The sequence below is a fragment of the Dryobates pubescens genome, chromosome 3 (genome assembly GCF_014839835.1).
Source record: "Dryobates pubescens isolate bDryPub1 chromosome 3, bDryPub1.pri, whole genome shotgun sequence".
NCBI lineage: Eukaryota > Metazoa > Chordata > Aves > Piciformes > Picidae > Dryobates > Dryobates pubescens.
This window is the reverse complement of record NC_071614.1, coordinates 12,946,063-12,969,824: the sequence shown is the minus strand read 5'-3', so window position 1 is coordinate 12,969,824 and position 23,762 is coordinate 12,946,063. Positions and strand designations below refer to the sequence as shown.

Genomic DNA, 23,762 nt, shown 5'->3' with positions numbered 1-23,762 from the left:
AGGAGTTCAAGAGGGGACTGGATGTGGCACTTGGAGCCATGGTTTAGTCATGAGGTCTGTGGTGCCAGGTTGGACTTGATGATCTTTGAGGTCTCTTCCATCCTTGGTGATACTGTGATGCAGTGATGCAGTGGAGGGATATGAAGATGCTGAAGGGACTGCAGCACTGCCTGGTGAGGAGAGGCTGAGTGACCTGCGGCTGTTCAGTCTGGCCACACTTCTCTTGCTGCAGCCCTGGCTCTGCTTGGCTCTCTGGGCAATGGTGCAAGGGTGGTTTGTGGGTGCTCTACAAATAAAACCCCTCACACCCTCAAAAGTCCCTCCCCAACAATTCCTTCATCTTTATGCATGGAGATGGCCAGAGGTGATGAGTGCCTGTGCAGAAGTGATGTCATGCTCCAGTCATGGTGACACTTTCCTCTTCTCCAACACATCATTTGATAACCTTTGAATGTCTAGCTTGAAAATTCATTGTGGTGAGCCCCAGAGAGGGTGTGTGGGGTTACATCTGAGAGCTGATTGCTCCCTTCAAGGACCTGCTAGGGTTAGATAGAGTTTGGTGCTGCCATCTCTACAGTGATTTCCTTTTCCTCTCCTGACTCTTTTTTTTTCCCCTATGAATTGCAGTGAATGAAAAAAACAACCTGCAGGATGAAAACAAGAAAATAACTGAACAGTTCCAGCAATTACAGAAGGAGTTGGAGTGAGTTCTGATGGGTTTTGTTTTTCTAGCCCTCCTACCCCCATTTCTCAAGTGTTTTAACGGCACTGAGGATGCCTAAGCACTGGAACAGGTTGGGGCCTGGATGAGTTCATTGTTTTGCTGTTTCTTTTGATTTCATAGAGTCATAGAAATCCAGAATGGTTTGGGTTTCAAGGGATCTCCGAGACCACCTAGTTCTAGCCCCCTGCTGTGGGCAGGGACACCTCCTTCTAGACCAGGTGCTCAAGGCCTCATCCAACCTGGCCTTGAACACCTCCAGGGAGGAGGCAGCCACAGCCTCCCTGGGCAACCTGTGCCAGTGTCTCCCCACCCTCATCTCAAGCACTTCTTCCTAGTCTCCATTCTCAGTCTCCCCTCTGCCAGCTCAAAGCCATTCCCCCTCCTCCTGTCACTCCCAGCCCTTGTCAAAAGTCCCTCCCCAGCTCTCCTGGAGCCCTTCAGGTACTGGAAGGCTGCTTTAAATTCCCCCCAAAGCCTTCTCTTCTCCAGGCTGAGCAGCCCTAATTCTCTGAGCCTGTCCTCATAGCAGAGGGGCTGCAGGCCCCTGATGATTTGTGTGGCTCCTCCTCTGGACCCACTCCCTGAGGTGCACGTCCCTGCACTGGGGGCTGCAGGGCCGGCTGCGGTGCTGCCGCGGAGGTCTCAGCGGAGCAGAGCGGCCGAGTCTCCTCTGTGCATCTGCCGCCCGCGCCGCTTTCGACGCCACGGGGTCGTCCTGCCTGCTGCCCTGAGACCTCTCCATCTTGCCGCTCGGGGCTGACCCTCTGCTTTGGTGTCCAGGCAGCGAAAGCAGCAGGCGGCGGAGCTGGAAGCCGAAGTCATCCCAGATTCGCCCGTGCTGAGCTCGTCGCTGTCGGCGGCCAGCCGCATGAGGAGGAGGAAGGAGAGCAGGCACATCCGCTACACCGAGCACAGCCCCCCGCGCCTGGGGGCCGGCGCCGCTGGTGAGGGCCCTGCCCTGGGGCTGCGCTGCTTGTCGGGTCTGTGGTTAAATCACACAGCAGCCAGCATGCATTCAGGAAGGGCCTCTCCGACCTGGTCTCCTTCCATGCCCAGGTGACTGCCTGGTGCATGTGGGGCAGGCTGTGGATGTGGTCTGCCTGGGCTTCGGCAAGGCCTTTGACACCATCCCCCACGGCAAACTCCTGGCCAAGCTGTCAGCCCCTGTCTTGGGACGGCAGCACTCTGAGCTGGGTTAGGAACTGGCTGGAGGGCTGAGCCCAGAGAGTGGTGGTGAATGGTGCCCTGGTGTCCCCCAGGGATCAGTGCTGGGCCCCATCCTGTTCAATATCTTTATTGATGATCTGGAGGAGGGGATTGAGTCCACCGTTAGTAAATTTGCAGACAACACCAAGCTGGGGGCAGGAGTTGATCTGTTAGAGGGTAGGAGAGCTCTGCAGAGGGACCTTGCCAGGCTGGGCAGATGGGCAGAGGCCAAGGGCATCAGATTGAACACATCCAAGTGCCAGGTTCTACACATTGGCCACAACAGCCCCAGGCAGTGCTACAGGCTGGGGGCAGAGTGGCTGAGAACAGCCAGGCAGAAAGGGACCTAGGGGTAGTGGGTGACAGCAGCTGAACAGGAGAACTGCTCCAGCCCTTGGATCATCCTTGTGGGCCTCTGAGGACCATGAGTCAGAGGAGAAGCACCTTTACCAATAACTAGTTTATCAGCATGCTCAGAGCTTATCTCAGCTGACTCTTCTTGCTCCACATCCACAGGCAAATGCAAGTTTCTAGCCCCTGTCTCTCCTCTAGCTGCAAACAAATTGAAATATACCCAAAAAGTTAGGGTTTGACTTGTGCATAACAGCTCTGGCACACAGCTTTGTCACCACCTCGTGGAGAGGGACACAAAGGTTCTGCCACCCTCAGCAATGATTCTGTAGTTGACCTACCTGAACTGGGAGATCCTTAATCCTAGCAGCTACACAAGCTGTCTTTTTCTTCTGCTGGTACTTTTGGGTTGTATCTAAGTCCAGAAGTGTTGTCTGCATTTTGATCTCCAAGCTTTGTTCTGTCATGTCAGAGAAATGCATGCAGGCCTGATTCATAGAGTCATGGAACTGTGTTGGTTGGAAGAGACATCCAAGATCATGAACTCCAGCCACCAGCTAAAGACCAATATGGCCATTGAAGCGTGTCCTGAAGTGCCCTGTCCACATAACCATGGCCTGGAATTGTGCCAGGGGAGGTTTAAGTTGGAGATGAGGGAAAATGTCTTTGCTGCAAGAGTGGTCAGGGCTTGGCAGAGGCTGCCCAGGGAGGTGGTGGAGTCCCCATCCCTGGAGGTGTTCCAGAGAGCTGTGGCCATGGCACTTGGGGCCAGGGTTTGGTGGCCATGCTGGGGTTGGGTTGATGTTGGACTGGAGGATCTTGGAGAGCTTTTCCCACCCAAACAATTCTTTGCTTCTATAATAATTTGGCATAGTGATACCTTGGAATAAAATAATCAGATGTGCTTGGATCACTGGGTCTGGAGGCACAGCAAAACTCACATTCAGGTGCTTTAAGGTCGAGGTCATGGTTTGTATCTGCACAAAGCTGCCACAACAATCTACCTAACCTCACCCTATGGAAATGTTTCTCCATCTTCTCCTAGAGTTTGGAAAAATTCCTCTCTTTTCCACACAAGTGAACAGTCAGCATGGAGAAGAGATACTGGTGGCAGACACCTGTGACCCACAGCTGTCCCCTGTACCAAGTAAGTGTGTGGATGCATTTAGTTCTGATTCCATTCGGAATAAAGCCAGAGGTCTGTGAATCTGAGGCTTCCTCAGCAGCTGAGCTCAACTCTTTCACCAGAGGAGCCAGAGAAAGGATCTGCTCTTCAAGCACAGACCTGCTGCTGCAGTGCTGCCTTGTACTGCCTGGCTGCGTGCCTTACCTAGTGGCACAGCATCAGGGCTTGGAGTCAAGAAATGGATGGAAGCTCAGTGCAGCTCCCACTGCAGATACCTTGTTCTTCAGGCTACTCATTCAAGTGTCCTGAGTCTGATTTTCCAAGTGTACAGGAGAGAGAATATTCTGCAAACTGCTCTCTGCCATGAGTGTGTGACATGGAGAATGAAACCCAACCTTTCAGCTCATCCAGCCCAGCCATGCTCTAAATCCACCCAGGCTGGGGCTAAACTCTGCCACTCAGCACCTCATCTCTGCCTCTCTGAAACACCTCCAGGGATGGGCATTCAACCACCCCCCTGGGCAGCCTGTGCCAGGCTTGGAGAACCCTTTCAGAGAAGAAGTTTCTTCTAATCTCCAACCTAAGCCTCCCCTGGCACAATTCCAGGCCATTTCCTCTTGTCCTATCACTTGTCACTAGTGTGAAGAGCCCAACCCCCACCTCACTGCAGCCTCCTCTCAGGGAGCTGCAGAGAGCAAGGAGGTCTCCCTCAGCCTCCTCTTCTCCACACTCAACACCCCCAGCTCCCTCAGCTGCTCCTCCCCAGCTCTCTTCTCCAGACCCTTCCACCAGCTTTGGTGGTCTTCTCTGGACCTGCTCCAACCCCTCTATGTCCTTGGAGTGAGAGGCCCAAAGCTGAACCCAGCACTCAAGCTGTGGCCTCCCCAGTGCCCAGTACAGGGCAAAATCTCTTCCCTGCTCCTGCTGCCCACACCATTGCTGCTCCAGGCCAGGCTGCTGGTGGCCTTCTTGCCCACCTGGGCACCCCCTGGCTCTTCTTCAGCTGCTGCCAACCAGCACCCCCAGGTCCTTCTCTGCTGGGCAGGTTGCAGCCGCTCTGCCCCAAGCCTGGAGCACTCCTGGGGTTGTTGTGAGCCAAGTGCAGGACTCAGCAGTTGCCCTTGCTGAACCTCACACAGCTGAGCTCAGCCATGGGTCCAGCCTGGCCAGGTTCTTCTGCAGAGCCTTCCTACCCTCCAGCAGATCCACACTGCCACCCAGCTTGGTGTCAGCTGCAGACTGCCTGAGGAAGCCTCAATCCCCTCATGCAAATCTCTGATCTTCCCATTAAAGAGAGCTCACCCTGGTGCTGAGCTCTGGAGAACACCACTTATGACTGGATGTCCTGCTGTTATTTATTGCCTTTTCTGCAGCTGTGAGTTGGTGCAGGTCTTGGACTCTGAATTGCTTCTCCAGAAACAGTTCTTTGAGGAAAAGCCTCCTGTGTTCCTGATCTTTGTCTGTGAGGCATTGGACTGAATGCCTGCAAGAAATCAGCTTCATGCAAGTCAAGAGTTGTGGTGTTTGTAGCTCTTGTGCTTTCCAATCATGTTGCCTTGTCCTAGTTTAATAAACTGAGGAGTGCTAAAGCCCTGGCAGGAGAGAAGCTCATCTGTTCCTGTTGCTTGTGAGAGCACAGGAAGATTAATTGCAGGTGTCACCCAGGAAATACTCAGCACAAGCATTTGACACATTAGCAGTGCTCTGTCTGCTTCTCTCAGACTATTCATGCCCTGCACTGAGGGTTTCAAAAGCAGCTGTTGCAGTGACTCATCTTTGCATTTGGATTTTGGGGAGCTGTGTACAAGTTGGAAGTGTGTTTCTGTGGGGTGATCCAGCACTTTGCTCTCATCAGCAGTTCCTCTTTAGCCTCCCTGCTCCACTTACCTCTTCCAGAGACAGCCTCTGTTGTTGAGCACAGCTGAAACTCACTGCATAATTATCAAGTTTAATTAATGATCTTCATAGAGTCACAGAATGATTAGGGTTGGGAGAGACCTCTGGAGATCATCAAGTCCCAGCCCCTCTGCCAGAGCAGCATCACCTAGGGCAGGTCACACAGGAATACATCCAGATGGGGCTGGGAAGGCTCCAGAGAAGGAGACTCCACAACCTCTCTGGGCAGCCTGCTCCAGGGCTCCAGTACCCTCACAGCAAAGAAGTTTTTCCTCCTGTTGAGGTGGAACTTCCTGGCATACAGTTCATATCCTTTGCCCCTTGTGCTATCACAGCACACCACTGAAGAGAGCCTGGCCCCTGCTTCTTGACACCCAACCTTCAGATATTTATGAGCATTGATCAGATCCCTCTCAGCCTTCTCTTCCCCAGACTAAGCAGTCCCAGGGCTCTCAGCCTTTCCTCATCAGACAGATGTTCAAGTCCCTTCAGCATCTTCATAGTGTCCCTTGGAGGTGTTCAGGAGGAGACTTGATAGGGTGCTTGGTTGCATGGTTTAGTTGATTAGATGGTGTTGGATGATAGGTTGGATGTGATGATCTTGAAGGTCTCTTCTAACCTGGTCTATCCTATCCTATCCTATCCTATCCTATCCTATCCTATCCTATCCTATCCTATCCTATCCTATCCTATATCCCTGTCCCTCTTGACCTAGGGAGCCCAGAACTGGACACAGTACTCCAGTTGTGGCCTCACCAGGGCAGAGTGGGAGAAGAACCTCCCTTGACCTGCTGGCCACACTTCTCAGTTCTGTGTTTGTGCCCTCTGTGTGAGTGCAGTAAGATGCTCTACTGTGCATGCAACTGATGGTGAGCTTCTTTCTTCTCCTGAAGGTAAACCCAAGGTGGGAGGCTATCCTCTTCCAAAGCCAGCATTTAACTTGGCTGCAGTTGTGGCAGAAACAATTGGACTTGGTGTTCAAGAGGAACCTGTAAGTACTAGTCCCAGATTTCTGGCACAGTTTGGTGCCAGTTGTTCTGGAGAGAAGGACTTTGCTTTTCTGCATTCATACTGTGCAGAAGTCACCCAAGCTGCAGTCAGCTCCCCTGGGTTTGTTTTTGCTTACTCAGTACAGAATTGGTGTAGCAAGAAGAGAGGCAACTGTGCTGACCTGCCTGGGCTTGGGGAGGGGGCAGGGGCACAGTCCCTGCAGTGTGAACTGCTCTCAGCTGTGACTCAGACAGCAGCCTGAATCCTTGGCTCTGCCAGGTGCAGCAGTTAGTGCAGTAATCAAGTCTGAGATCCCAGAAGAGATGATTTGGTGATGAGATTGGTGCCTCAGGTGAGATGATTTGCTGGGTTTGATTGGTCACTGCAGTGAGACTGAGTGCATGCAAACACTGCTCTGTGTGTGTGCATTGCAGTGATGAAAGCTTCCCACTCCCATAAGATTTCTTCAGAGCTGCTGGCCAGGATGTCATCTCCCTTTTCACTTCTGGTGTTTTTCAGTGGTCTGAAGGGGTTGGTTGGAATGGGTCTTCAAAGTACTGATCTGCAAGCCTAGCCTGTTTCTGATTTGTAATGCTAATGGCTTCTCACTCTTCCTTTCTTGGTTTTCCTTCACCACTTCCAAGGAGTCCCAAAATGTGCTGAGCCCTCCTCACACCAATACTGCCCTGAGCCAGGCCCCAGAGAGCATGCAGGCTGAAGACTCAAGAAAGCATCCAGCTTCTGACTCAAGAAATGATGACAACAATGTAGGGTGTGTGTTTCCACTTGGTGATAATGATGCTGTTTTAAGCAAACTTGGCTGAAGCTGTGCTTTTAGGAGAGTTTCAAACCTTGCAGCACTTTGCTTTGAAGGTACAGGCATGAGAATAAAGATGTCCATGTCCTACAGGTCTCAGTCATAGAATCACAGAGTGGTAGGGGTTGGAAAGCACCTCCAGAGATCATGGAGTCCACCCCTCCTGCCAAAGCAGGTCCCACAGGAACACAGCCAGGCAGGTTTGGAAAGTCTCCAGAGGAGGAGGCTCCACAACCCCCCTGGGCAGCCTGCTCCAGGACCTTCACAGTAGAGAGGTTTCTCCTCACGTTGAGGAGGGAACTTTCTGGGTTCCATCCTAGCCCCACTGATCCTTGCCCTATCACTGGGCACCACTGAAAAGAGCCTGGCCCCTTCCTCTTGCCCCCCACCCCTCAGCTATTGATAGACATTGATCAGATCCCTCTCAGCCTTCTCCTCTCCAGGCTCAACAGCCCCAGGGCTCTCAGCCTTGTCTTCACAGCAGAGATGTTCAAGTCCCACAATCATCCTCATAGCCTCTGTTGGACTCTCCCCAGTAGAGTAAACAGCAGTGGAAGCAAGCAAAGTGATAGAGCACAAAGCTGGGGGGCTCACACTTCTGGTTTGGGCTATCTGTGTAGACAGTCCCTCCTTCACTGCCTTCTTGTTATGGTGAGGCATCTTCTGAGGCCCACAGACCACCTCAGAAGATGCCTCATCATAACAAGAGCCTGGAGCCGGGGTAGGCAAACAGTCACAAAGCTTTTCTGCTGACTAGATGTCTGACCAGTATGACCCTTCCCACCCTCCTCAGGATGTTCTGGTCTCAACCTGACATTGTTTTTTTAGCCCCTGCTTGTCATCTCAAATGTCTGTAAAATACAACAGCCAGAGCACCTGAAGGAAGTTTGCACCTTCAGCCTTCATTCACAGAAGGTCTCTGGTGGCTTGATGGCTGCACCCAAGGAGTGGCTGTCCATGGCTCCATGTCCCAGTGGAGGCCAGGGACAAGCAGAGTCCCTCAGGGGTCAGTCCTGGGACCAGGCTTGTTCAACATCTTTGTGGGTGCCAGGGACAGTGGCATTGAGTGCACCCTCAGCAGGTTTGCTGATGTCACCAAGCTGTGTGGTGCAGCAGACAGCTGGAGGGAAGGGATCCATCCAGAGGGACCTGGACAGGCTGCAGAGGTGGGCACAAGCCAACCTCAGGAGGTTCAGCAAGACCAAGGGCAGGGTCCTGCAGCTGGGTTGAGGCAACCCTAGGCACAAATGCAGGCTGGGCAGGGACTGGCTGGAAAGCAGCCCTGAGGAGAGAGCCTTGGGGGTGCTGGGGGAGGAGAAGCTCACCAGGAGCTCTCAGTGTGCACTTGCAGCCCGGAAAGCCAAGCAGAGCCTGGGCTGCAGCAAGAGAAGTGTGGCCAGCAGGGCAAGGGAGGGGATTCTCCCCCTCTGCTCAGCTCTGCTGAGACCCCACCTGCAGTACTGCCTCCAGTTCTGGAGCCCCTATTCCAAGAGGGATCTGGAGGTGCTGGAAGGTGTCCAGAGCAGGGCCAGGAGGCTGAGCAGAGGGCTGGAGCACCTCTCCTGTGAGGACAGACTGAAGGAGTTGGGGCTGTTCAGTCTGGAGAAGAGAAGGCTCCCAGGTGACCTCATTGTGGCCTTCCAGGATCTGAAGGGGGCTCCAAGAAGGCTGGGGAGGGACTGCTCAGGATCTCAGGGAGTGATAGGACTAGGGGGAATGGAATGAAGCTGGAGGTGGGGAGATTCAGGCTGGAGGTGAGGAGGAAGTTCCTCGCCATGAGAGTGGTGAAGCCCTGGAATGGGTTGTCCAGGGAGGTGGTTGAGGCCCCATCCCTGGAGGTGTTTAAGCCCAGGCTGGTTGAGGCTCTGGCCAGGCTGATCTAGTGTGAGGTGTCCCTGCCCATGGCAGGGGGGTTGAAACTAGATGATCCTTGTGGTCCCTTCCAACCCTGACTGATTCTATGATACTCAGTGCCATGGTTTAGTTGTCAGGAGGTGTTGGATGACAGGTTGGACTTGATGATCTCTGAGGTCTTTTCCAACCTTACTGATTGTGTGTGTGTGATTGTGCTGAGGTCTGTACAAGACTGCAAAGGGAGTCCTTTGATAGAAGGGATTCCAAGGTAGGCTTCATTCTGTGCTTGGCTCTCAGGTGGGTGTGGAAGAGACTTTCACAGCACACTCCCAGGAAGGCTTAGGCCTGTGTTCCCTTTGCCTTTGGCAGCTCAAAGTGCAGCAGACCCCAGGCTTCCCTTTTCTTCTGCCCTCTGCTTTCAGCTGATACCAGCAGCCAGCTTTCAAGCAGATTGCTGATAGGAAACCCAGCCTTTTCGTGCAGCCCTTCCTCTCCTCCCAGCTCCTTGTGTGAACATCTCCCCTCTCCTTGTCTCCAGCCTTTCAGATGCAGCTCAGAGCACCCCACCACGTGCTGACTGGGATCCTCAGGTAGCCTCTCCTGTCTTCGGAGCTCCTAGCAGTGTGAAGACCAACTCAAGTGCCAGCCGTGCCCCTTGTGTTGTAGATTCAGGACTGAAGCCTAACCTCAAACCCAGCCTTTTCAACAATCCTCCCTGTTCCAGAGCTCTTAAAAGTAGACCAAAATCTGAAGATGTTGCTTTTGTTGCACCCCTGAACCTGGGAGCAGAGATCAACTCCGTTATCGGCCAGGCCGCTCTCTGCAGGCAAATGCTTGCGGGCGGCTCTTGCGCAGCCAAAAGCGAGGTGAGCAAGAGCGATTTCCTGCCTGGGCAGCAGAAGCAGCTAGAAGGCAGGTGTGCTAAGAGAAAGCAAGCTGAAGAGGAGCGTGCAGGGAGCCGTGAGCAAGCGTCCTTCAACAAGGAGAAGTCGGTGCCCTGCGGCGCGGGGGCCCGGGCCGGCAGCGGGGAGCACGCGGCCGATAAGCCTCTGGACCTCTCCGATCGCTTCTCCGGAGCTCGCTGTCAGGAGAGGAGGCAGGGAGCTGAGGAGGCCTGTAAGAACAGACTGAAGCAGGTGACTCTGCATGACATTTTTTCACAGCTAGGGAAGCCTGTCCCCGAAGGTCCTTCGTCCAATGCCAACAGTGAGAGCTGTTTGTTTGGCAGAGGTTTGCAAGAGGAGTCCTACCCGCAGGAGGCCACGCGGGGAAAGGCATTCCCAGAGAAGAAAAGCCAGAGCCAGATGAAAGAAGAAGTTCTTCCCTTCAAAGTCAGCCCACTGCCAAGTTCTGCAGAGACAGAGCATCTCTTTGATGACTTGAAGGTGTGCTTTCCTGACCGCTTTGCTCCCCTTCTCCTTCGGACTGTTCTCCTTCGGTTTGGAGAAGAGAAGGCTCCGAGGTGACCTCATTGTGGCCTTCCAGGATCTGAAGGGGGCTCCAAGAAGGCTGGGCAGGGACTGCTCAGGATCTCAGGGAGCGATAGGAAAGCAAATCAGAGCCTGGGCTGCAGTAAGAAGTGTGGCCAGCAGGGCAAGGGAGGGGATTCTGCCCCTCTGCTCAGCTCTGCTGAGACCCCACCTGCAGTACTGCCTCCAGTTCTGGAGCCCCTATTCCAAGAGGGATCTGGAGGTGCTGGAAGGTGTCCAGAGCAGGGCCAGGAGGCTGAGCAGAGGGCTGGAGCACCTCTCCTGTGAGGACAGACTGAAGGAGTTGGGGCTGTTCAGTCTGGAGAAGAGAAGGCTCCCAGGTGACCTCATTGTGGCCTTCCAGTATCTGAAGGGGGCTCCAAGAAGGCTGGGGAGGGACTGCTCAGGATCTCAGGGAGTGATAGGACTAGGGGGAATGGAATGAAGCTGGAGGTGGGGAGATTCAGGCTGGAGGTGAGGAGGAAGTTCTTCCCCATGAGAGTGGTGAAGCCCTGGAATGGGTTGTCCAGGGAGGTGGTTGAGGCCCCATCCCTGGAGGTGTTTAAGCCCAGGCTGGATGAGGCTGTGGCCAGCCTGATCTAGTGTGGGGTTGGAACTGGATGGTCCTTGTGGTCCCTTCCAACCCTGACTGATTCTGTGATACTATGAGTGGTAAACTTGCAATGTGTTGTTAGGTTGCCAGTGGCCATGTACCACACAGAAAGAAAGCAAGGACAGGACATGGAGAGTCTGAACCAGCATCTGTACTTCAACCAAACCCTTGTAGACTATCCAAAACTAAAGCCCTGCCAAGTGACCAAGGTAACCTGAGGAAAATGATCCTTTTCTTGCCCCCCTGCTCCCCCAGCCTGTGCCATGATTCCACAGAACTCTTCACACCTCCTTTTCCCCACTTCAGTCACTTCCTCTGCTCTGCTGCCAACTCAGTCTCGGTACACTCAGAACTACTCTACTCAGAGCCTGCTCTTGGTGACCCTGTTTTGGACTGGGTGATCTCCAGAGGTCCCCACTGACCCCTGCCACAGGGTCACCCACTGTGTTTTCACTCTTCTCTTCTTGGCAGTCCTTTGCCATATTTAATAAACCTATGGCTGGCATCCAGCTGTGAACTCCCCAGGCTGGGAGTCTGCTGCTTCTTTGTGTTTACTGCATGTGAGTAATACACTGAAAAGCTCAGGAGGTTTGAGTTTGGCTTTGTCAAAAGCTTGGGAACTGTGCTTCAGTCTCAGGGTAAGCCATTCCTGGGTGTCTCTCGTTATTCCTGATGATCTGTTAAGGAAATTTGTGCCTTTGGTTGTAATGAACAGATGCTGCCAAGTGCTCTGCCTCAAGCTGTATCTTATCAGAGAATCACAGACTTGGTTTGCTTGGAAAAGCCTTCTAAGATCATTGACTCCTACCAGCAACCCAACCCCAGCATGGCCACCAAACCCTGGCCCCAAGTGCCATGGCCACAGCTCTCTGGAACACCTCCAGGGATGGGGACTCCACCACCTCCCTGGGCAGCCTCTGCCAAGCCCTGACCAATCTGGCAGCAAAGACATTTTGCCTCATCTCCAACCCAACCCTCCCCTGGCACAATTCCAGGCCAGTTCCTTTCCTTCTATCACCTGAGCCTAGGGAGCAGAGCCCAACCCCCACCTCACTGCAGCCTCCTCTCAGGGAGCTGTAGAGAGCAATGAGGTCTCCCTCAGCCTCCTCTTCTCCACACTCAACACCCCCAGCTCCCTCAGCTGCTCCCCCCCAGCCCTCTTCTCCAGACTCTTCACTGCCCTTCTCTGGACCTGCTCCAGCCTCTCAATGTCCTTCTTGGAGTGAGGGCCCCAAAACTGAACCTAGCACTCAAGCTGTGGCCTCCCCAGTGCTGAGTCTATGATCTTACAATCATAGACTGGTCTGGGTTGGGACCTCTGGAAGGTCACCTAGTCCAACCCTATCTTCCTCCCATTTAAGCTGTCCAAGTCTGAAAACTGACTTTTGAAACTGGGATTGCAGCATCACTGCTTCCCTACTCCTCAGCTGAGCTGCCACACTGCATGCTTCACGTAGAAATGCTTGCCTTAGAAGTTGAAGCAGAAAAAATCTGTCTTTGGTGTGGCCATGTAGCTTGGAATCTACACCTCAACATCACAGATCCATGAGGAGCCACCTCTGGAGCAATGAACAGACACTTTGGTGCTGCTTTGTATCCTGACACCTGATTTTTCTGTTCCTACCCACCTAAAGTCTTCTCCCCAGGAGCAATAGGATTTGGTTTGCAGTACAGTTTAGCTGCCCAGAGTATTTTACCTCTTCCATACATCAAACATACCACAAGGAGCAGCCTGCTGCCTGGTGGTGACAAAAACTTGGGAGACCTCTTTCTGACTCTTCAGGCAAGATGTGATCCACAGCAGCTGAGCTTGTTGGTTGAGAATAATCAACCTTGCCCCCAAAGATGAATTGGTGAGAGGAAAACTGCCTTAAACTTGACACAGTTTGCTGAATTTGGTTCTGATTGTCTCTCTTTATTTTTTCTTTCTCATATTCTCTGCATTCAGAGCTGAAGGAGAAACCTTTAGAGAGCTTCCAGTGGAGCATAGACCCAGGAGCTGACTTTTCACAGTACAAAATGGATGTTACAGTAATTGACACAAAGGTAAAGGTGGAGATCAATGCTGCATGGCCTGTGGTGCTGAAAAAAGCCTCCAAAAGTACTCTCAGGAACTTTGTTCTGGGCAGACCAAAGCCACTTTCTAACACAAATCCAAATTCAGCTCATTTGAGCTTTGTTTGCACTCCTTAGATGTGTGTTTGTGTCTAGTACACTACAGTTAGCCTGAAACATCTCAAGTGCCCAGCCTGAAACCCTCCCCCTGCCCAGCCTGAAACCCTCCCCCTGCCCAGCCTGAAACCCTCCCCCTGCCCAGCCTGAAACCCTCCCCCTGCCCAGCCTGAAACCCTCCCCCTGCGCAGCCTGAAACCCTCCCCCTGCCCAGCCTGAAACCTTCCCCCTGCCCAGCCTGAAACCCTCCCCCTGCCCAGCCTGAAACCCTCCCCCTGCCCAGCCTGAAACCCTCCCCCTGCCCAGCCTGAAACCCTCCCCCTGCGCAGCCTGAAACCCTCCCCCTGCCCAGCCTGAAACCTTCCCCCTGCCCAGCCTGAAACCCTCCCCCTGCGCAGCCTGAAACCCTCCCCCTGCCCAGCCTGAAACCCTCCCCCTGCCCAGCCTGAAACCTTCCCCCTGCCCAGCCTGAAACCCTCCCCCTGCGCAGCCTGAAACCCTCCCCCTGCCCAGCCTGAAACCTTCCCCCTGCCCAGCCTGACACCTTCCCCCTGCCCAGCCTGACACCCTCCCCCTGCCCAGCCTGACACCCTCCCCCTGCCCAGCCTGAAACCTTCCCCCTGCCCAGCCTGAAACCCTCCCCCTGCCCAGCCTGAAACCCTCCCCCTGCCCAGCCTGACACCCTCCCCCTGCCCAGCCTGAAACCTTCCCCCTGCCCAGCCTGAAACCCTCCCCCTGCCCAGCCTCAAACCTTCCCGGTGCCCAGCCTGAAACCCTCCCTCTGCCCAGCCTGAAACCCTCCCCCTGCCCAGCCTGAAACCTTCCCCCTGCCCAACCTGAAACCCTCCCCCTGCCCAGCCTGAAACCCTCCCCCTGCCCAGCCTGAAACCCTCCCTCTGCCCAGCCTGAATCACTTCCACTGCCCAGCCTGAAACCCTCCCCCTGCCCAGATTGAACCCTTCCCCCTGCCCAGCCTGAAACCCTTCCCCTGCCCAGCCTGAAACCTCCCCCTGCTCAGCCTGAAACCTTCCCCCTGCCCAGCCTGAAACCTTCCCCCTGCCCAGACTGAAACCTTCCCCCTGCCCAGCCTGAAACCTTCCCCCTGCCCAGCCTGACACCTTCCCCCTGCCCAGCCTGACACCTTCCCCCTGCCCAGCCTGACACCCTCCCCCTGCCCAACCTGAAACCCTCCCCCTGCCCAACCTGAAACCCTCCCCCTGCCCAGCCTGAAACCCTCCCCCTGCCCAACCTGAAACCTTCCCCCTGCCCAGCCTGAAACCTTCCCCCTGCCCAGCCTGAAACCTTCCCCCTGCCCAGCCTCAAACCTTCCCCCTGCCCAGCCTCAAACCTTCCCCCTGCCCAGCCTGACACCTTCCCCCTGCCCAGCCTGACACCTTCCCCCTGCCCAGCCTGAAACCTTCCCCCTGCCCAGCCTGAAACCTTCCCCCTGCCCAGCCTGACACCCTCCTCCTGCCCAGCCTGAAACCTTCCCCCTGCCCAGCCTGAAACCTTCCCCCTGCCCAGCCTGACACCCTCCCCCTGCCCAGCCTGACACCTTCCCCCTGCCCAGCCTGACACCCTCCCCCTGCCCAGCCTGAAACCTTCCCCCTGCCCAGCCTGACACCCTCCCCCTGCCCAGCCTGACACCCTCCCCCTGCCCAACCTGAAACCCTCCCCCTGCCCATCCTGAAACCTTCCCCCTGCCCAGCCTGAAACCCTCCCCCTGCCCAGCCTGAAACCTTCCCCCTGCCCAGCCTGAAACCTTCCCCCTGCCCATCCTGAAACCCTCCCCCTGCCCAACCTGAAACCCTCCCCCTGCCCATCCTGAAACCTTCCCACTGCCCAACCTGAAACCCTTCCCCTGCCCAGCCTGAAACCCTCCCTCTGCCCAGCCTGAAACCCTCCCCCTGCCCAGCCTGAAACCCTCCCCCTGCCCAGCCTGAAACCCTCCCCCTGCCCAGCCTGAAACCCTCCCCCTGCCCAACCTGAAACCCTCCCCCTGCCCAACCTGAAACCCTTCCCCTGCCCAACCTGAAACCCTTCCCCTGCCCAACCTGAAACCCTCCCCCTGCCCAGCCTGAAACCCTCCCCCTGCCCAGCCTGAAACCCTCCCCCTGCCCAGCCTAAAACCCTCCCCCTGCCCAGCCTGAAACCCTCCCCCTGCCCACTTGCCCTTGAGCAATTCAGGCAGTGTGAAAGTGCCACATTTGGGAGTAGCTTGGTGTTTATTGTAAGACAAAATGTTGTCAGTCTGATTTTTCCTGTGCACCCCCTGCCTCCTGCTGTTCAAGTCATCAAACATGGACATCATGTCTGTTATCTTTATCTGGGAGGGGTCCAGGCTGCTTTTTAGGATCACAGGTGCCATTGGCTTGGAAGGGACCCTCAAAGGGCATCTTGTCCAGCCCCCCTGCACTCAGCAGGGACACCTCCAGCTAGAGCAGGCCACAGATCAGTCAGGGCCACATCAAGTCTGATCTTGAATGTCTCCAGAGATGGAGCCTCAACCACATCCCTGGGCATCCTGTGCCAGTGTCTCACCTCTCACTGTGCAGAGCTTCCTCCTGATGCCCAACCTAACTCTGCCCTGCTCCAGTTTCAAACCATTGCCCTCATCCTATCCCCACAGCCCCTTCTGAACAGTCCCTCCCCAGCCTGCCTGGAGGTGCCCTCAGAAGAGAATAGACCTTCAGACACTGCAGTGCAGCTGCAATTGTCCTGCAGTCTGTTGGTTTTGTCACCCTTAGAAGCTGTCTCAGTTAACCACTCTGTAATTTCTGTGTGGTTTCCTGGACTTTCTGTCTTTGTCAAGGCACTTTTTGCTTGGCAAGTAATGGCATGCAGCAGATAAATGCTGTGCATGGAATCCCAGAACTGTCAGGGTTGGAAGGGACCTCAAGGATCAGCCAGCTCCAACCCCCCCTGCCATGGGCAGGGACAATTGAGTTTCATTACATTTGGATTTCATAGAATCACAGAGCTGGTTTGGAGGGCAAAGGCCTTGCAGCTCATCCAGTCCCACCAGCTTCTTACTCTGCCCAGGCTGGGGCTGAACCATGGCCCTCAGCACCACATCTCTGTCACTTCTCATCACCTCCAGGGATGGGGACTCCACCACCTCCCTGGGCAGCCTCTGCCAAGCCCTGACCACTCTGGCAGCAAAGGCATTTTGCCTCATCTCCAACCTGAGCCTCCCCTGGCACAATTCCAGGCCATTTCCTCTCCTTCTATCCCCTGAGCCTAGGGAGCAGAGCCCAACCCCCACCTCACTGCAGCCTCCCCTCAGGGAGCTGTAGAGAGCAAGGAGGTCTCCCTCAGCCTCCTCTTCTCCACACTCAACACCCCCAGCTCCCTCAGCTGCTCCTCCCCAGCCCTCTTCTCCAGACCCTTCCCCAGCTTGGTTGCCCTTCTCTGGGCCTGCTCCAGCCTCTCCATGTCCTTCTGGGAGTAATGAATCCATATCATGGGTGAAAAAAGCCACTCACAGCAGCTGTCCAAGCAGATGTCAGTACCTGTTGTGAGAGTGTTTCAGGTGCCCAGCAGAGGCCCCACAGCAGCTGCTGCTCAGTGCAGTTGTGATGTTTGCTCTTGTTTTTGCTGCAGGGTGGTTCTCAGTCCCGAGCCAGAGGGGAGGTGGATCTGGATTACACCTATGTTAATGAGAGTGTGCTCTTCAAACTGAAAACCCCAGAGCAAAGCCAGGACAGCAGCCCAGGTGAGACTTGGAGTTGGGTTTTTTTCTCTCCTTTGGTTTGCTGTTTTTCTGTGGAGAAGGAGGGAAGAGTTAAAGGGCTAATGCTTGATCCCTCTGTATGAGTAAACAGGGGGAAAAGGTTTGCAGTAAAAGAGTGCTGATGCATTTCTCTGGGTTGCAAAGGTCAGTTTGTGCTTCCAAGCAGAAGCAGGGCTTGGTGTGGAGCTTTTTCCAAGCCAGATCAAGAAAGTGACAGAATTTGTGCTGGGGTGGAGCCAGCAGCTAGGCTTTTACAGTGCTTAAAGGGTGAAGTGTGCCACAGCTGCCACCTCAGCAGCCTCAAAGCAAGCAAGAAGTTGGCTGTGCAGTCACACCAGACTTTCTGTTGGAAGACATGGCATTTTAAATGGCAGAGAGATGAACTGTTTAAAATCAGTCAGCTCAGATCACAGAAGGGGTTGGAAGGGACCTTACAGCTCATCCAGTGCCAACCCCCTGCCATGGGCAGGGACACCTCCCACCAGCACAGCTTGCTCAAGGCCTCATCCAGCCTGGCCTGGAACACCTCCAGGCAGGAGGCAGCCACAGCCTCCCTGGGCAACCTGTGCCAGTGTCTCACCACCCTCACTGCAAAGAATTCCTTCCTCATCTCCAGTCTCAATCTCCCCTCTTCCACATCAAAGCCATTGCCCTTTGTCCTGTCACTAGAAGCCTTTGTCCAAAGTCCCTCCCCAGCTCTCCTGTAGCCCCCTTCAGGTACTGGAAGGCTGCTCTGCTCTGCAGTCTCCATCTCCTCTCTTCCAGCTTCAATCCTTCCCCTCTTGCCCTCTCACAGCAAGCCCCTGTCAGAAGCCCAGGTGTTTCTGCCACATTCAGTGTGTGGTGTGTGGTGAATCCTGGCTGCAGGGCAGTGACTTCTCTCAGTGGGGCTTGGGCTTTGTTAAGCTTTTGCAACCTGCTGACATTTCTGCAGCTCATCTCCTACCCCCAGCAAGTGTTTCCTTCTGCTTGGCTGGCTGCAGAATTACAGGAACAGAACTGTCATTGCCTCCAGTGTCCAGGTTCAAGGTCATGAGGTGGTAGAAATGAGATCAAGGGTGAAAAATCACCAAGCATTGGCCACCTGGAAACTGGCAGGGAAGCTGCAGGAGGAATCAATGTATGGCTGCTGCTGAGTTCAGCAGCCCTGGAGCAGGGAGTAGCTGTTAGTTCTTTGGATACACATTCAATCAAAATACCCTTGGGGGGGTTCTTTTTTGACTGGTTTGGATGCTCATTGTGCTTTCTGTAACAGGAGGAGAGACAAAAATGAATGACAGCCTCACAGAGATGTTTGATAGGACATCCCATGAGGATTATGAGTCCTGCCTGGCAGGAGAGAGCCCTTCAGGGTGTGAGGAGAAGGAAGCTCTCCCTGATGAAGAGCAGGAGAAAGGAATCCCAGCAGCAAGCAAGAGACTGAAGAGTGGTATATCATTTATTTTGTCATAGGATCACAGGGTCATTAAGGTTGGGGGAGACCTTTAAGATCCTGAGTCCAGCCCTAGCCCTGCTGCCATGGCTGCTGGGCACTGGCATTGCCTTGTGAGCCCTGCTTCCACCCATCCTGGGCTATTATAACTACCTGTCTGACTCTGTTGCTTCAGACTGCATGTAGAGCTCTGTGTTTCTTCACAGCTGGCTAAGCAATAGCTTTACAGCTGTTTCTCCAGGCACTCTGTTCACCTCCCATGATGTTGTTTTTTGCTTTGCATGTTTACTTACAGAGCAGGAGGACAGACAAGATAAAGCCAAGCAGAAAGCTTTTGTGGAGCCCTATTTCAAAAGTGATGAAAGGTAATTCAGTTTGTCCTGCACAGGCACTTTAGGGCTCTTTGTGTCCTCCCCACAGGGCACTTGTGCTGCTCAAACTTAATGTGGCTGAAGAAGCACAGGTAAAGGATTCAGAGATTCCTGCTCATAGAATGGTTTGGGTTAGGGACCTTGAGGATCATCCAGTTCCAACCCCCTGCCACAGGCAGGGACACCTGCCTCCTCTCCAACCTAACCCTCCCCTGGCACAACTCCAGGCCATTTCCTCTCCTTCTAGCACCTGAGCCTAGGGAGCAGAGCCCAACCCCCACCTCACTGCAGCCTCCTCTCAGGGAGCTGTAGAGAGCAATGAGGTCTCCCTCAGCCTCCTCTTCTCCACACTCAACACCCCCAGCTCCCTCAGCTGCTCCTCCCCAGCCCTCTTCTCCAGACCCTTCCCCACCTTGGTTGCCCTTCTCTGGCCCTGCTCCAGCCTCTCAATGTCCTTCTGGGAGTCAGAGGCCCCAAACTGAACCCAGCACTCAAGCTGTGGCCTCCCCAGTGCCCAGCACAGGAGGACAATCCCTGCCCTGCTCCTGCTGCCCACACCATTGCTGCTCCAGGCCAGGCTGCTGGTGGCCTTCTTGGCCACTGTGGCAGTTCAGGCTGGCTGCCTCCTGTTCCTGCCTCATGAGTTACACCTCCAGTGTCTGAGTGTCCCATCTGCTCCACATCTCTGCAGCAGTCATTCCCTGGCTCTAGAGCTGCCCAACCTTCCCAGCTCCCTCCTGTGTGAGGGTCCCTGTGCTTGTTCCCCTGCCCCAGCCTCAGCCCCTCCTGGGGCTGGCTGCAGCCCTCCTCTGGACCTGCTCCAGCCTCTCACTGTCCTGCTTGGAGTGAGGCCCCAAACCTGCCCCCAGCCCTCACTGCCATCTCTGGTTGGGTACCAGAGCAAGTTGCAGTCAGACACTGCTGGAGCTGTTGGGGTTGCCCAGCTGGGCCTTGTGGAGCTCTCAGATGCAGCCTGCTTGAGTTCTGCAGGCGTGGCCTGGTAGTTTTGACTTCCCTGATGCTCTCCTTCATTGCACCTTAAGAAGTGGCCATTGCCCAGCAGGGAGAGGAAGTCAGGGGAAGCATCCTGTGAGGGGTTGTGTGTTTTGCAGGAGGAACCCTGTGCTGGATTTCCCTCACATTGAGATCGTTCGGAAGAAGGAGGAAAGAAGGAAGCTGCCTGGCCACACCTGCAAGGAGTGTGAGATTGTGAGTACTGCCTGGGCATCTGCTGGCTTGGGCATCTGCTGGCTTGGGCTTCTGACCCTCAGCTCACAGCCTCTGCTGAAATGTACAGCTCCTGGAATCACTCAGTGCTGTATCCTCTTATACCTGCATATAAGTCAGGCTGAGGGGGCTGGGGATGTTCAGCCTGGAGAAGAAAAGGCTCCAGGCAGACCTCATAGCAGCCTCCCAGTAGAGGCTACAGGAAGGCTGCAGAGAGACTGTTTGCAGAGGCCTGCAGGGACAGGCCCAGGGGCAATGGCTTCAAACCAGAGCAGAGCAGATTGAGATTGGATGTGAGGAACAAGTTCTGCACCAGGAGGCTGCTGGAACACTGCAGCAGGTTGCCCAGGGAGGTGGTTGGGGCCCATCCCTGCAGATATCCAAGGTCAGGCCTTGTCAGAGCCTTCTAACCCAGACCACTCTCTGTTTCTGCTGTGTGAAGCAGTTGCTCAGTGTGTCTGGATTTGTTAACCTGGGTTTGTTTTCCCCCCACCACTCAGTATTATGCAGACATTCCAGAAGAGGAGAGAGAGAAGAAGTTGGCTTCCTGCTCACGGCACAGGTTCCGCTACATCCCTCCAAACAGCCCGGAGAACTTCTGGGAGGTTGGATTCCCTTCCACCCAAACCTGTGTGGAAAGAGGTTTGTGCACAGGGAGGCTTCCCCAGCTCTCTGCAAAGCTCATTTCCTTTAATTGTTGTTGTCTCTTCTCTTTTTATTTTCTTTTTATCTTTTTTTTTCCTTTCTTCCTCCTCCCTCCTTTTCTTCCTCCCTCCTTTTCTTCCTCCCTCCTTTTCTTCCTCCCTCCTTCCTCCCTCCTTTTCTCCCTCCCTCCTTTTCCTCCTCCTCCCTCCTTTTCCTCCTCCTCCCTCCTTTTCCTCCTCCTCCCTCCTTCTCCCTCCTTCACCTCCTCCCTCCTTCTCCCCCTCCCTCCTTCTCCTCCTCCCTCCTAACCTCTCCTTTTTTTTCCCTGAGAATCATTCCCTGAGGCTCTCTCCAGGCCATAAAGCAGCACTTCTCACCCTCTCTTCTTGAGGTCTGGTTACATATCAGCTGCACCTCAAATACTGGGTTCAGTTTTGAGCCTCTCACTCCAAAAAGGATATTGAGGGCTGGAGCAGGTCCAGAGAAGGGCAACCAAGCTGGGGAAGGGTCTGGAGAAGAGGGCTGGGAGCAGCTGAGGGAGCTGGGGGGGTTGAGTGTGGAGAAGAGGAGGCTGAGGGAGACCTCCTTGCTCTCTGCAGCTCCCTGAGAGGAGGCTGCAGTGAGCTGGGGGTTGGGCTCTGCTCCCTAGGCTCAGGTGATAGGAGATGAAATGTCCTGAAATTGTGCCAGGGGAGGCTTAGGTTGGAGATGAGGAAAAATTTGTTTGCTGCCAGAGTGGTCAGGGCCTGGCAGAGGCTGCCCAGGGAGGTGGTGGAGTCCCCATCCCTGGAGGGGTTCCAGAGAGCTGTGGCCTAGATAAGGGCAGAAATTATTGGAATTTTTGTAGTACATAAATAAATCCTCAGATGTCTGTGAACAAAAGTCAGCATTTTAGGAGGCAAAGGTAGAGACTCTGCTTCCTAATCCTCCAACCTAAACCTCCCTGGTGTATCTTGAAGCCCTGTCCTCTATTTATCACTTGTTACTAGGGGGAACCCCCACTTGGCTCCAGCCTCCTCTCAGGGAGCTGCAGAGAGCAATGAGGTCTCCCCTCAGCCTCCTCCACACTGCACAACCCCAGCTCCCTCAGCTGGATGTGTTGCCATGCAGAGCAACTGCAGCTGTCCCTCTGAAGCAGTGGGATGCAAAGGAGTACTTTCTGCTCCTTCCTGCTGTCCTGAGCCACTTGTAGCCACTGAGTGGCCCAGGCAGCACCTCCAGCTCTGCAGCAGGGTTTGAGCTGCAGCAAGTGTTGGTGCTGAGAAACAGGAAGGGCTTGGCACAGGCCACATGCTGCCCCTGCCTGCTGCTGCTCAGCTGCATTTGCAGCACTTGCTTTGGGTAAGGTCTGCAGGAGAAGAGGCAGTGAAAGGACAGTGAATTGGGTTTTGGAGTAGGTGGACAACCCACAGCTTGCAGTCCTCCCCTCAGCACTGTCTGTACTGCACTGCTCTGCAGCTTCCTCAGGGCTAGGTGGTGGCACCAGTGCTGTTCAACATCTTTGTCGTGCCAAGGACAGTAGGATCAGGGCACCCTCAGCCAGTCTGCCAGGGGCACCCAGCTCTGGTGTGGTCAGCATGCTGGAGGGGAGGGATCCATCCAGAGGGACCTGGGCAGGCTGCTGAGCTGGGCCCAAGCCAGACTCATGCAGTTCAACAAAGCCAAGTGCAAGGTCCTGCAGCTGGGTCAGGGCAATGCCAAGCACAGAACCAGGCTGGGTGGAGAATGAGCAGAGAGCAGTGCTGAGGAGAAGGGCTTGGGGGTGCTGGGTGAGGAGAAGCTCAAGAGGAGCCAGCACCAGGCCCTTGCAGCCCAGTCCTAGCTATGTCCTGGGCTGATCCCCAGCAGTGTTGGCTGCAGGAGGAGGGAGGGGATTCTGCCCCTCTGTTCTGCTGAGACCCCACCTGCAGTCCTGGGTCCATCTCTGGAGCCCCCAACACAAGAAGGACCTGGAGCTGTTGGAGCAGGTCCAGAGGAGGCCATGAAGGTGATCAGAGGATGGAGAACCTCCCCTGTGGGGACAGGCTGAGAGAGTTGGGGCTGCTCAGCCTGGAAAAGAGAAGGCTCTGGGGAGGGCCTTTAAGCAGCCTTTGAAGAGTGGTACAGGAGAGCTGGAGAGGGACTTTTGGCAAAGGCTGGGAGTGCCAGGACAAGGGGGGATGGCTTCAGGCTGGATGCAGCTGGCTTGAGATGAGATACTAGGAGGAAATCCTTCACCACCAGTGTGGGGAGACCCTGCAACAGGTTGCCCAGAGAAGTTGTGGAGCCTCCAAGCTTGGAAGTGTTGAAAGCAAGGTTGGATGAGGCCTTGAGCAACCTGAGCTGGTGGGAGGTGTCCCTGCCCATGGCAGGGGGTTGGAAGTGGATGCTCTTTAAGGTCCCTTCCAACCCAAACCGTTGTAGGATTCAATACAAGACAGCAACCAAGTTACTGCACTCTGGCATCTCTCACTTGGTGTCAAGTGAGAAGCATATGCCGCAGAAGGCAAACAGGAGATGGCCAGCTGTGTTTTGGGGGTGAGCAGAAAGTGGCAGTGGGCCTGTGTGTCTGGTTCCTCACCTCAGCTCTGTGCCTTGCAGGCTACATCAAGGAGGACGTTGGTCCCTGCCAGCGGCCCAAGCGGCGCCAGCCCTACGCCGTCATGTTCTCTCCGAAAGCCAAAGAGCAGAAGACATAAAGGCTGGGCCAGAGGGGCACAGCAGCCTGAGGAGTCTCTTTCCTGTCCTTAGCTATTTATAGTTAATATAAACCTGACCTGAGGAGCTGTGTTTTCCACACTGATAGGTAAAATCCTCCCCATCCAATGTGTTCAGTCCTTTGCTGACCTGATGGTCTCCCAGGAGCCAAGCTCCTGAGTGGGTTTGTGCTTCCTCTGGTGGTGGGAGGATCACCTGGGCCTCATTTTGGCACCTGGCACACAAGGGACTCCTTCTGTTATGTTTTTTTCTTCAGCAGCAGCTAAAATTCCAGCCAGTCCTGGCCAAACTTTGTGTCCCCTGGTTGAGAGTCCCTGGGACTGGGTTGTTCTTGCCAGGCCAGAGGGGACAGAGCTGCAGATTCTGGTAGGTGCTGTTCTTTGGCACTGGAGTTTTTATAGAGCCTTCCTGCTTTGGCACCAAGGGTTCTGTCTACTTG

At 54.7% G+C, this 23,762-nt stretch overlaps 1 protein-coding gene across 1 annotated transcript in view; it reads left to right on the top strand.

Moving 5' to 3' along the window:
• RBBP8 (RB binding protein 8, endonuclease) overlaps positions 1-23,385 on the top strand; it is a 42,749-nt gene extending 19,364 nt beyond the window's left edge. Inside the window, exons 5-18 of the mRNA XM_054180144.1 lie at positions 628-703; positions 1,505-1,674; positions 3,327-3,428; positions 6,197-6,294; positions 6,938-7,065; positions 9,503-10,349; positions 11,129-11,255; positions 12,995-13,092; positions 16,822-16,933; positions 18,207-18,380; positions 18,679-18,748; positions 19,867-19,963; positions 20,482-20,623; positions 23,207-23,385. Of these exons, the coding sequence (XP_054036119.1) occupies positions 628-703; positions 1,505-1,674; positions 3,327-3,428; positions 6,197-6,294; positions 6,938-7,065; positions 9,503-10,349; positions 11,129-11,255; positions 12,995-13,092; positions 16,822-16,933; positions 18,207-18,380; positions 18,679-18,748; positions 19,867-19,963; positions 20,482-20,623; positions 23,207-23,304 (2,339 nt within the window). The 3' untranslated portion in view covers positions 23,305-23,385. The remainder of the gene's footprint in view (positions 1-627; positions 704-1,504; positions 1,675-3,326; positions 3,429-6,196; positions 6,295-6,937; positions 7,066-9,502; positions 10,350-11,128; positions 11,256-12,994; positions 13,093-16,821; positions 16,934-18,206; positions 18,381-18,678; positions 18,749-19,866; positions 19,964-20,481; positions 20,624-23,206) is intronic.
• Positions 23,386-23,762: the final 377 nt, after the last annotated feature.